The sequence below is a fragment of the Oncorhynchus gorbuscha genome, linkage group LG02 (assembly GCF_021184085.1).
Source record: "Oncorhynchus gorbuscha isolate QuinsamMale2020 ecotype Even-year linkage group LG02, OgorEven_v1.0, whole genome shotgun sequence".
NCBI classification, from domain to species: Eukaryota; Metazoa; Chordata; class Actinopteri; order Salmoniformes; family Salmonidae; genus Oncorhynchus; species Oncorhynchus gorbuscha.
In genome coordinates this window covers 111,343,421-111,358,445 of record NC_060174.1, presented here as the reverse complement: position 1 = coordinate 111,358,445, position 15,025 = coordinate 111,343,421, and the positions used below count along the sequence as shown (strand labels likewise).

General features: G+C 49.0%; 1 protein-coding gene across 1 annotated transcript in view; it reads left to right on the top strand.

The window, feature by feature from the left end:
• The first annotated feature begins 924 nt into the window (after positions 1-924).
• Positions 925-15,025, top strand: part of LOC124015635 (nectin-1-like) — a 53,805-nt gene continuing 39,704 nt past the window's right edge. Inside the window, exon 1 of the mRNA XM_046331007.1 lies at positions 925-1,715. Coding sequence (XP_046186963.1) covers positions 1,664-1,715 — 52 coding nt within the window. The 5' untranslated portion in view covers positions 925-1,663. The remainder of the gene's footprint in view (positions 1,716-15,025) is intronic.

The window sequence follows — 15,025 nt, the reverse complement described above, 5'->3', positions numbered from 1 at the left end:
CAGTAAGAATTCAGGCTCTCACAGACCTGTTAGTTTTTCTTTAAGAAGCCCTCCTGTTCTCCACTCTACCTGTATTAACTGCAACTGTTTGAACTCGTTACCTGTATAAAAGACACCTGTCCACACACTCAATCAGACTCCAACCTCTCCACAATGGCCAAGACCAGAGAGCTGTGTAAGGACATCAGAGATAAAATTGGAGACCTGCACAAGGCTGGGATGGGCTACAGGACAATAGGCAAGCAGCTTGGTGAGAAGGCAACAACTGTTGGCGCAATTATTAGAAAATGGAAGAAGTTCAAGATGAAGGTCAATCACACTCGGTCTGGGGCTCCATGCAAGATCTCACCTCGTGGGGCATCAATGATCATGGTGATCAAATACTTATGTCATGCAATAAAATGCAAATGAATTAGTTAAAAATCATACAATGAGATTTTCTGGATTTTTGTTTTAGATTCCGTCTCTCACAGTTGAAGTGTACCTATGATAAAAAATAACAGACCTCTACATGCTTTGTAAGTAGGAAAACCTGCAAAATCAACACAACACATAAAATGGCAGTGTAGTATTAACCAACACAGTTGTGATTTGATTTGATTACTGAAGTTGCCAGATAGATACACAAAACTTTTGTATTTCAATAACAAACTAAACACAGATACACACAATGTTTTAATAACACAATTAAAACAAACATCATGATGTTAGTGCAAATTAACCACACAACTACGAAGTCAACTGTACATCTAATGCTAATAGTGCTGCATGAGTTGACATGTCTGACCAATGATAATAACTACATGGTCTGTTTATGTTTGTGTGTGTGTGTGTGTCGGGAGGTTGTGTGTGAGTGTAACTCAGTAATCTGACCACCACTAAGCTGCTTTAGTCCCGTCTGCCTGGCCGCTTCGCTGCAGGGAGTTCATTTCACTAGCGACTAACGCTGCACAGCAAACTGAAACTATTGACTAACGCTACACAACAAGCTGCAACTATTATCCAACACTACACAACAAGCTGTAACTATTATCTAACGCTGCACAGCAAACTGAAACTATTGACTAACGCTACACAACAAGCTGCAACTATTATCCAACACTACACAACAAGCTGTAACTATTATCTAACGCTACACAGCAAGCTGAAGCGATTATCCAACGCTACACAGCAAGCTGCAACTCTGAAGACAATTAGTGGCAACTAACAACTGACAACAAGCTACGACAGGAGTTAATTTCACTACCGACTACCAGCTAAGAACACAACAAGCAGTCACTTGCTGAAACTACAGTGTGACAGCTGTTAGAACAATTCTGTTGGAACAATTCTGTTGAACTATTCTATCGGAACTATTCTGTTGGAACCATTCTATTAGAACTATTCTGTTGGAACCATTCTATCGGAACTATTCTTTTGGAACTATTCTGTTAGAATTATTCAGTTGGAACTATTCTGTTGGAACCATTCTATTAGAACTATTCTGTTGGAACCATTCTATCGGAACTATTCTGTTGGAACCATTCTATTAGAACTATTCTGTTGGAACCATTCTATTAGAACTATTCTGTTGGAACCATTCTATCGGAACTATTCCGTTGGAACTATTCCATCGGAACTATTCTGTCGGACCTACAAGGAAGGTGGCGCCAGTGGAGTTGTCATGGAGAATTCTGTGTTGTGGATATTCCTGACAGCAACATGTGTTATTAAAGGTGAGATAACCTCTAGTCTACCCTCTAACCATAACCCTAACCTTCAGAGAGTTGGTTCATCCTACAGCATACATCTTCAATCTGTAAATTAAGATCACACCTTATCCTCTGGTGTTCCACCGGGTTTAACTCTGAGAACAGCTGCCACATCACATTAACACTTCTATACATAAACAATATATTACACAGACACACACAGACAGACAAAAGACAGACAGACAGACAGACAGACAGACAGACAGACAGACAGACAGACAGACAGACAGACAGACAGACAGACAGACAGACAGACAGACAGACAGACAGACAGACAGACAGACAGACAGACAGACAGACAGACAGACAGACAGACAGACAGACAGACAGACAGACAGACAGACAGACAGACAGACAGACAGACGCACGCACGCACGCACAGGTCTGTATTCTATCTGTCTGTTTGCTGATGTCTGCCTGCAGAACTGAAACATGTAATCCCTGTCTGTCTGTCTGTCTGCTGGCTGTCTGTCTGTCTGTCTGTCTGGCAGTGCCAGAGATCTGTCTGTCTGTCTGTCATGTCTGTCTGTCTGTCTGTCTCACTGTCTGTCTGTCTGTCTGTCTGTCTGTCTCATGGTCTGTCTGTCTGTGTCTGTCTGTCAGAGATCACTGTCTGTCTGTCATGGTGAGTGCTCTGGTTCAGAACACAGACTACTCATGTAATGGCAGTCCTCTTGAGATCACACACACACTACTCATGGTGGCAGTGCCAGAGAACACACACACACTACTCATGGTGGCAGTGCCAGAGAACACACACACACTACTCATGGTGGCAGTGCCAGAGAACACACACACACTACTCATGCTGGCAGTGCCAGAGAACACACACACACTACTCATGCTGGCAGTGCCAGAGATCACACACACACTACTCATGGTGGCAGTGCCAGAGATCACACACACACTACTCATGGTGGCAGTGCCAGAGATCACACACACACTACTCATGCTGGCAGTGCCAGAGATCACACACACACTACTCATGCTGGCAGTGCCAGAGATCACACACACACTACTCATGCTGGCAGTGCCAGAGATCACACACACACTACTCATGGTGGCAGTGCCAGAGATCACACACACACTACTCATGGTGGCAGTGCCAGAGATCACACACACACTACTCATGCTGGCAGTGCCAGAGATCACACACACACTACTCATGCTGGCAGTGCCAGAGATCACACACACACTACTCATGCTGGCAGTGCCAGAGATCACACACACACTACTCATGGTGGCAGTGCCAGAGATCACACACACACTACTCATGGTGGCAGTGCCAGAGATCACACACACACTACTCATGGTGGCAGTGCCAGAGATCACACACACACTACTCATGCTGGCAGTGCCAGAGATCACACACACACTACTCATGGTGGCAGTGCCAGAGATCACACACACACTACTCATGCTGGCAGTGCCAGAGATCACACACACACTACTCATGGTGGCAGTGCCAGAGATCACACACACACTACTCATGCTGGCAGTGCCAGAGATCACACACACACTACTCATGGTGGCAGTGCCAGAGATCACACACACACTACTCATGCTGGCAGTGCCAGAGATCACACACACACTACTCATGGTGGCAGTGCCAGAGATCACACACACACTACTCATGCTGGCAGTGCCAGAGATCACACACACACTACTCATGCTGGCAGTGCCAGAGATCACACACACACTACTCATGCTGGCAGTGCCAGAGATCACACACACACTACTCATGCTGGCAGTGCCAGAGATCACACACACACTACTCATGGTGGCAGTGCCAGAGATCACACACACACTACTCATGGTGGCAGTGCCAGAGATCACACACACACTACTCATGGTGGCAGTGCCAGAGATCACACACACACTACTCATGGTGGCAGTGCCAGAGATCACACACACACTACTCATGGTGGCAGTGCCAGAGATCACACACACACTACTCATGCTGGCAGTGCCAGAGATCACACACACACTACTCATGCTGGCAGTGCCAGAGATCACACACACACTACTCATGCTGGCAGTGCCAGAGATCACACACACACTACTCATGGTGGCAGTGCCAGAGATCACACACACACTACTCATGCTGGCAGTGCCAGAGATCACACACACACTACTCATGCTGGCAGTGCCAGAGATCACACACACACTACTCATGGTGGCAGTGCCAGAGATCACACACACACTACTCATGGTGGCAGTGCCAGAGATCACACACACACTACTCATGGTGGCAGTGCCAGAGATCACACACACACTACTCATGGTGGCAGTGCCAGAGATCACACACACACTACTCATGGTGGCAGTGCCAGAGATCACACACACACTACTCATGGTGGCAGTGCCAGAGATCACACACACACTACTCATGGTGGCAGTGCCAGAGATCACACACACACTACTCATGGTGGCAGTGCCAGAGATCACACACACACTACTCATGGTGGCAGTGCCAGAGATCACACACACACTACTCATGGTGGCAGTGCCAGAGATCACACACACACTACTCATGGTGGCAGTGCCAGAGATCACACACACACTACTCATGGTGGCAGTGCCAGAGATCACACACACACTACTCATGCTGGCAGTGCCAGAGATCACACACACACTACTCATGGTGGCAGTGCCAGAGATCACACACACACTACTCATGGTGGCAGTGCCAGAGATCACACACACACTACTCATGGTGGCAGTGCCAGAGATCACACACACACTACTCATGGTGGCAGTGCCAGAGATCACACACACACTACTCATGGTGGCAGTGCCAGAGATCACACACACACTACTCATGCTGGCAGTGCCAGAGATCACACACACACTACTCATGGTGGCAGTGCCAGAGATCACACACACACTACTCATGGTGGCAGTGCCAGAGATCACACACACACTACTCATGCTGGCAGTGCCAGAGATCACACACACACTACTCATGCTGGCAGTGCCAGAGATCACACACACACTACTCATGCTGGCAGTGCCAGAGATCACACACACACTACTCATGGTGGCAGTGCCAGAGATCACACACACACAGTGCCAGAGATACTCATGGTGGCAGTGCCAGAGATCACACACACACTACTCATGGTGGCAGTGCCAGAGATCACACACACACTACTCATGGTGGCAGTGCCAGAGATCACACACACTACTCATGGTGGCAGTGCCAGAGATCACACACACACTACTCATGCTGGCAGTGCCAGAGATCACACACACACTACTCATGGTGGCAGTGCCAGAGATCACACACACACTACTCATGCTGGCAGTGCCAGAGATCACACACACACTACTCATGGTGGCAGTGCCAGAGATCACACACACACTACTCATGCTGGCAGTGCCAGAGATCACACACACACTACTCATGCTGGCAGTGCCAGAGATCACACACACACTACTCATGCTGGCAGTGCCAGAGATCACACACACACTACTCATGCTGGCAGTGCCAGAGATCACACACACACTACTCATGGTGGCAGTGCCAGAGATCACACACACACTACTCATGGTGGCAGTGCCAGAGATCACACACACACTACTCATGGTGGCAGTGCCAGAGATCACACACACACTACTCATGCTGGCAGTGCCAGAGATCACACACACACTACTCATGCTGGCAGTGCCAGAGATCACACACACACTACTCATGCTGGCAGTGCCAGAGATCACACACACACTACTCATGCTGGCAGTGCCAGAGATCACACACACACTACTCATGCTGGCAGTGCCAGAGATCACACACACACTACTCATGCTGGCAGTGCCAGAGATCACACACACACTACTCATGCTGGCAGTGCCAGAGATCACACACACACTACTCATGCTGGCAGTGCCAGAGATCACACACACACTACTCATGCTGGCAGTGCCAGAGATCACACACACACTACTCATGCTGGCAGTGCCAGAGATCACACACACACTACTCATGCTGGCAGTGCCAGAGATCACACACACACTACTCATGCTGGCAGTGCCAGAGATCACACACACACTACTCATGCTGGCAGTGCCAGAGATCACACACACACTACTCATGCTGGCAGTGCCAGAGATCACACACACACTACTCATGCTGGCAGTGCCAGAGATCACACACACACTACTCATGCTGGCAGTGCCAGAGATCACACACACACTACTCATGCTGGCAGTGCCAGAGATCACACACACACTACTCATGGTGGCAGTGCCAGAGATCACACACACACTACTCATGGTGGCAGTGCCAGAGATCACACACACACTACTCATGGTGGCAGTGCCAGAGATCACACACACACTACTCATGCTGGCAGTGCCAGAGATCACACACACACTACTCATGCTGGCAGTGCCAGAGATCACACACACACTACTCATGCTGGCAGTGCCAGAGATCACACACACACTACTCATGCTGGCAGTGCCAGAGATCACACACACACTACTCATGCTGGCAGTGCCAGAGATCACACACACACTACTCATGCTGGCAGTGCCAGAGATCACACACACACTACTCATGCTGGCAGTGCCAGAGATCACACACACACTACTCATGCTGGCAGTGCCAGAGATCACACACACACTACTCATGCTGGCAGTGCCAGAGATCACACACACACTACTCATGCTGGCAGTGCCAGAGATCACACACACACTACTCATGCTGGCAGTGCCAGAGATCACACACACACTACTCATGCTGGCAGTGCCAGAGATCACACACACACTACTCATGCTGGCAGTGCCAGAGATCACACACACACTACTCATGCTGGCAGTGCCAGAGATCACACACACACTACTCATGCTGGCAGTGCCAGAGATCACACACACACTACCAGAGATCATGCTGGCAGTGCCAGAGATCACACACACACTACTCATGCTGGCAGTGCCAGAGATCACACACACACTACTCATGCTGGCAGTGCCAGAGATCACACACACACTACTCATGCTGGCAGTGCCAGAGATCACACACACACTACTCATGCTGGCAGTGCCAGAGATCACACACACACTACTCATGCTGGCAGTGCCAGAGATCACACACACACTACTCATGCTGGCAGTGCCAGAGATCACACACACACTACTCATGCTGGCAGTGCCAGAGATCACACACACACTACTCATGCTGGCAGTGCCAGAGATCACACACACACTACTCATGCTGGCAGTGCCAGAGATCACACACACACTACTCATGCTGGCAGTGCCAGAGATCACACACACACTACTCATGCTGGCAGTGCCAGAGATCACACACACTCATGCTGGCAGTGCCAGAGATCACACACACACTACTCATGCTGGCAGTGCCAGAGATCACACACACACTACTCATGCTGGCAGTGCCAGAGATCACACACACACTACTCATGCTGGCAGTGCCAGAGATCACACACACACTACTCATGGTGGCAGTGCCAGAGATCACACACACACTACTCATGGTGGCAGTGCCAGAGATCACACACACACTACTCATGCTGGCAGTGCCAGAGATCACACACACACTACTCATGCTGGCAGTGCCAGAGATCACACACACACTACTCATGCTGGCAGTGCCAGAGATCACACACACACTACTCATGCTGGCAGTGCCAGAGATCACACACACACTACTCATGCTGGCAGTGCCAGAGATCACACACACACTACTCATGCTGGCAGTGCCAGAGATCACACACACACTACTCATGCTGGCAGTGCCAGAGATCACACACACACTACTCATGCTGGCAGTGCCAGAGATCACACACACACTACTCATGCTGGCAGTGCCAGAGATCACACACACACTACTCATGCTGGCAGTGCCAGAGATCACACACACACTACTCATGCTGGCAGTGCCAGAGATCACACACACACTACTCATGCTGGCAGTGCCAGAGATCACACACACACTACTCATGGTGGCAGTGCCAGAGATCACACACACACTACTCATGGTGGCAGTGCCAGAGAGTCACACACACACTACTCATGGTGGCAGTGCCAGAGATCACACACACACTACTCATGCTGGCAGTGCCAGAGATCACACACACTACTCATGCTGGCAGTGCCAGAGATCACACACACACTACTCATGCTGGCAGTGCCAGAGATCACACACACACTACTCATGCTGGCAGTGCCAGAGATCACACACACACTACTCATGGTGGCAGTGCCAGAGATCACACACACACAGTACTACTCATGCTGGCAGTGCCAGAGATCACACACACACTACTCATGGTGGCAGTGCCAGAGATCACACACACACTACTCATGCTGGCAGTGCCAGAGATCACACACACACTACTCATGCTGGCAGTGCCAGAGATAACACACACACTACTCATGCTGGCAGTGCCAGAGATCACACACACACTACTCATGCTGGCAGTGCCAGAGATCACACACACACTACTCATGCTGGCAGTGCCAGAGATCACACACACAAATCAAATCAAATCAAATCAAATCAAATTTATTTATATAGCCCTTCGTACATCAGCTGATATCTCAAAGTGCTGTACAGAAACCCAGCCTAAAACCCCAAACAGCAAACAATGCAGGTGTAAAAGCACGGTGGCTAGGAAAAACTCCCTAGAAAGGCCAAAACCTAGGAAGAAACCTAGAGAGGAACCGGGCTATGTGGGGTGGCCAGTCCTCTTCTGGCTGTGCCGGGTAGAGATTATAACAGAACATGACCAAGATGTTCAAATGTTCATAAATGACCAGCATGGTCAAATAATAATAAGGCAGAACAGTTGAAACTGGAGCAGCAGCACAGTCAGATGGACTGGGGACAGCAAGGAGCCATCATGTCAGGTAGTCCTGGGGCACGGTCCTAGGGCTCAGGTCCTCCGAGAGAGAGAAAGAAAGAGAGAATTAGAGAGAGCATATGTGGGGTGGCCAGTCCTCTTCTGGCTGTGCCAGGTGGAGATTATAACAGAACGTGGCCAAGATGTTCAAATGTTCATAAATGACCAGCATGGTTGAATAATAGTAAGGCAGAACAGTTGAAACTGGAGCAGGAGCATGGCCAGGTGGACTGGGGACAGCAAGGAGTCCTCATGTCAGGTAGTCCTGGGACATGGTCCTAGGGCCCAGGCCAGTTGAAACTGGAGCAGCAGCATGGCCAGGTGGACTGGGGACAGCAAGGAGTCATCATGTCAGGTAGTCCTGGGGCATGGTTCTAGGGCTCAGGTCCTCCGAGAGAGAGAAAGAAAGAGAGAAGGAGAGAATTAGAGAACGCACACTTAGATTTACACAGGACACCGAATAGGACAGGAGAAGTACTCCAGATAAACAAACTGACCCTAGCCCCCCGACACATAAACTACTGCAGCATAAATACTGGAGGCTGAGACAGGAGGGGTCAGGAGACACTGTGGCCCCATCCGAGGACACCCCGGACAGGGCCAAACAGGAAGGATATAACCCCACCCACTTTGCCAAAGCACAGCCCCCACACCACTAGAGGGAAATCTTCAACCACCAACTTACCATCCTGAGACAAGGCCGAGTATAGCCCACAAAGATCTCCGACACGGTACAACCCAAGGGGTGGGGGGAACCCAGACAGGCCGACCACAACAGTGAATCAACCCACCCAGGTGACGCATCCCCCCCAGGGACGGCACGAGAGAGCCCCAGCAAGCCAGTGACTCAGCCCCCGTAACAGGGTTAGAGGCAGAGAATCCCAGTGGAAAACGGGGAACCGGCCAGGCAGAGACAGCAAGGGCGGTTCGTTGCTCCAGAGCCTTTCCGTTCACCTTCCCACTCCTGGGCCAGACTACACTCAATCATATGACCCACTGAAGAGATGAGTCTTCAGTAAAGACTTAAAGGTTGAGACCGAGTTTGCGTCTCTGACATGGGTAGGCAGACCGTTCCATAAAAATGGAGCTCTATAGGAGAAGGCCCTGCCTCCAGCTGTTTGCTTAGAAATTCTAGGGACAATTAGGAGGCCTGCGTCTTGTGACCGTAGCGTACGTATAGGTATGTACGGCAGGACCAAATCAGAGAGGTAGGTAGGAGCAAGCCCATGTAATGCTTTGTAGGTTAGCAGTAAAACCTTGAAATCAGCCCTTGCTTTGACAGGAAGCCAGTGTAGAGAGGCTAGCACTGGAGTAATATGATCAAATTTTTTGGTTCTAGTCAGGATTCTAGCAGCCGTATTTAGCACTAACTGAAGTTTATTTAGTGCTTTATCCGGGTAGCCGGAAAATAGAGCATTGCAGTAGTCTAACCTAGAAGTGACAAAAGCATGGATTAATTTTTCTGCATCATTTTTGGACAGAAAGTTTCTGATTTTTGCAATGTTACGTAGATGGAAAAAAGCTGTCCTCGAAATGGTCTTGATATGTTCTTCAAAAGAGAGATCAGGGTCCAGAGTAACGCCGAGGTCCTTCACAGTTTTATTTGAGACGACTGTACAACCATTAAGATTAATTGTCAGATTCAACAGAAGATCTCTTTGTTTCTTGGGACCTAGAACAAGCATCTCTGTTTTGTCCGAGTTTAATAGTAGAAAGTTTGCAGCCATCCACTTCCTTATGTCTGAAACACATGCTTCTAGCGAGGGCAATTTTGGTGCTTCACCATGTTTCATTGAAATGTACAGCTGTGTGTCATCCGCATAGCAGTGAAAGTTTACATTATGTTTTCGAATAACATCCCCAAGAGGTAAAATATATAGTGAAAACAATAGTGGTCCTAAAACAGAACCTTGAGGAACACCGAAATGTACAGTTGATTTGTCAGAGGACAAACCATTCACAGAGACAAACTGATATCTTTCCGACAGATAAGACCTAAACCAGGCCAGAACATGTCCGTGTAGACCAATTTGGGTTTCCAATCTCTCCAAAAGAATGTGGTGATCGATGGTATCAAAAGCAGCACTAAGGTCTAGGAGCACGAGGACAGATGCAGAGCCTCGGTCCGATGCCATCAAAATGTCATTTACCACCTTCACAAGTGCCGTCTCAGTGCTATGATGGGGTCTAAAACCAGACTGAAGCATTTCGTATACATTGTTTGTCTTCAGGAAGGCAGTGAGTTGCTGCGCAACAGCCTTCTCTAAAATCTTTGAGAGGAATGGAAGATTCGATATAGGCCGATAGTTTTTTATATTTTCTGGGTCAAGGTTTGGCTTTTTCAAGAGAGGCTTTATTACTGCCACTTTTAGTGAGTTTGGTACACATCCAGTGGATAGAGAGCCGTTTATTATGTTCAACATAGGAGGGCCAAGCACAGGAAGCAGCTCTTTCAGTAGTTTAGTTGGAATAGGGTCCAGTATACAGCTTGAAGGTTTAGAGGCCATGATTATTTTCATCATTGTGTCAAGAGATATAGTACTAAAACACTTGAGCGTCTCTCTTGATCCTAGGTCCTGGCAGAGTTGTGCAGACTCAGGACAGCTGAGGTTTGGAGGAATACGCAGGTTTAAAGAGGAGTCCGTAATTTGCTTTCTAATAATCATAATCTTTTCCTCAAAGAAGTTCATGAATTTATCACTGCTAAAGTGCAAGTCATCCTCTCTTGGGGAATGCTGCTTTTTAGTTAGCTTTGCCACAGTATCAAAAAGGAATTTCGGATTGTTCTTATTTTCCTCAATTAAGTTAGAAAAATAGGACGATCGAGCAGCAGTAAGGGCTCTTCGGTACTGCACGGTACCATCCTTCCAAGCTAGTCGGAAGACTTCCAGTTTGGTGTGGCGCCATTTCCGTTCCAATTTTCTGGAAGCTTGCTTCAGAGCTCGGGTATTTTCTGTGTACCATGGAGCTAGTTTCTTATGAGACATTTTTTTAGTTTTTAGGGTGCAACTGCATCTAGGGTATTGCGCAAGGTTAAATTGAGATCCTCAGTTAGGTGGTTAACGGATTTTTGTCCTCTGGCGTCCTTGGGTAGGCAGAGGGAGTCTGGAAGGGCATCAAGGAATCTTTGTGTTGTCTGTGAATTTATAGCACGACTTTTGATGTTCCTTGGTTGGGGTCTGAGCAGATTATTTGTTGCAATTGCAAACGTAATAAAATGGTGGTCTGATAGTCCAGGATTATGAGGAAAAACATTAAGATCCACAACATTTATTCCATGGGACAAAACTAGGTCCAGCGTATGACTGTGAGAGTGAGTGGGTCCAGAGACATGTTGGACAAAACCCACTGAGTCGATGATGGCTCCAAAAGCCTTTTGGAGTGGGTCTGTGGACTTTTCCATGTGAATATTAAAGTCACCAAAGATTAGAATATTATCTGCAATGACTACAAGGTCTGATAGGAATTCAGGGAACTCAGTGAGAAACGCTGTATATGGCCCAGGAGGCCTGTAAACAGTAGCTATAAAAAGTGATTGAGTAGGCTGCATAGATTTCATGACTAGAAGCTCAAAAGACGAAAACGTCATTTTTTTTTTTGTAAATTGAAATTTGCTATCGTAAATGTTAGCAACACCTCCGCCTTTGCGGGATGCACGGGGGATATGGTCACTAGTGTAGCCAGGAGGTGAGGCCTCACTACTCATGGTGGCAGTGCCAGAGATCACACACACACTACTCATGCTGGCAGTGCCAGAGATCACACACACACTACTCATGGTGGCAGTGCCAGAGATCACACACACTACTCATGGTGGCAGTGCCAGAGATCACACACACACTACTCATGGTGGCAGTGCCAGAGATCACACACACACTACTCATGGTGGCAGTGCCAGAGATCACACACACACTACTCATGCTGGCAGTGCCAGAGATCACACACACACTACTCATGGTGGCAGTGCCAGAGATCACACACACACTACTCATCATCACACACACACTACTCATGGTGGCAGTGCCAGAGATCACACACACACTACTCATGCTGGCAGTGCCAGAGATCACACACACACTACTCATGCTGGCAGTGCCAGAGATCACACACACACTACTCATGGTGGCAGTGCCAGAGATCACACACACACTACTCATGCTGGCAGTGCCAGAGATCACACACACACTACTCATGCTGGCAGTGCCAGAGATCACACACACACTACTCATGCTGGCAGTGCCAGAGATCACACACACACTACTCATGGTGGCAGTGCCAGAGATCACACACACACTACTCATGGTGGCAGTGCCAGAGATCACACACACACTACTCATGGTGGCAGTGCCAGAGATCACACACACACTACTCATGGTGGCAGTGCCAGAGATCACACACACACTACTCATGGTGGCAGTGCCAGAGATCACACACACACTACTCATGGGCAGTGCCAGAGATCACACACACACTACTCATGGTGGCAGTGCCAGAGATCACACACACACTGGTGGCAGTGCCAGAGATCACACACACACTACTCATGGTGGCAGTGCCAGAGATCACACACACACTACTCATGGTGGCAGTGCCAGAGATCACACACACACTACTCATGCCAGTGAGAGATCACACACACACTACTCATGCTGGCAGTGCCAGAGATCACACACACACTACTCATGGTGGCAGTGCCAGAGATCACACACACACTACTCATGGTGGCAGTGCCAGAGATCACACACACACTACTCATGGTGGCAGTGCCAGAGATCACACACACACTACTCATGGTGGCAGTGCCAGAGATCACACACACACTACTCATGGTGGCAGTGCCAGAGATCACACACACACTACTCATGGTGGCAGTGCCAGAGATCACACACACACTACTCATGGTGGCAGTGCCAGAGATCACACACACACTACTCATGGTGGCAGTGCCAGAGATCACACACACACTACTCATGGTGGCAGTGCCAGAGATCACACACACACTCTCATGGTGGCAGTGCCAGAGATCACACACACTCATGGTGGCAGTGCCAGAGATCACACACACACTACTCATGGTGGCAGTGCCAGAGATCACACACACACTACTCATGGTGGCAGTGCCAGAGATCACACACACACTACTCATGGTGGCAGTGCCAGAGATCACACACACACTACTCATGGTGGCAGTGCCAGAGATCACACACACACTACTCATGGTGGCAGTGCCAGAGATCACACACACACTACTCATGGTGGCAGTGCCAGAGATCACACACACACTACTCATGCTGGCAGTGCCAGAGATCACACACACACTACTCATGCTGGCAGTGCCAGAGATCACACACACACTACTCATGGTGGCAGTGCCAGAGATCACACACACACTACTCATGGTGGCAGTGCCAGAGATCACACACACACTACTCATGCTGGCAGTGCCAGAGATCACACACACACTACTGGCAGTGCCAGAGATCACACACACACTACTGGCAGTGCCAGAGATCACACACACACTACTCATGGTGGCAGTGCCAGAGATCACACACACACTACTCATGCTGGCAGTGCCAGAGATCACACACACACTACTCATGGTGGCAGTGCCAGAGATCACACACACACTACTCATGGTGGCAGTGCCAGAGATCACACACACACTACTCATGGTGGCAGTGCCAGAGATCACACACACACTACTCATGCTGGCAGTGCCAGAGATCACACACACACTACTCATGCTGGCAGTGCCAGAGATCACACACACACTACTCATGTGGCAGTGCCAGAGATCACACACACACTACTCATGGTGGCAGTGCCAGAGATCACACACACATGCTGGCAGTGCCAGAGATCACACACACACTACTCATGGTGGCAGTGCCAGAGATCACACACACACACACTACTCATGGTGGCAGTGCCAGAGATCACACACACACTACTCATGCTGGCAGTGCCAGAGATCACACACACACTACTCATGGTGGCACCAGAGATCACACACACACTACTCATGGTGGCAGTGCCAGAGATCACACACACACTACTCATGGTGGCAGTGCCAGAGATCACACACACACTACTCATGGTGGCAGTGCCAGAGATCACACACACACTACTCATGGTGGCAGTGCCAGAGATCACACACACACTACTCATGGTGGCAGTGCCAGAGATCACACACACACTACTCATGGTGGCAGTGCCAGAGATCACACACACTACTCATGTGGCAGTGCCAGAGATCACACACACACTACTCATGGTGGCAGTGCCAGAGATCACACACACACTACTCATGGTGGCAGTGCCAGAGATCACACACACACTACTCATGCTGGCAGTGCCAGAGATCACACACACACTACTCATGGTGGCAGTGCCAGAGATCACACA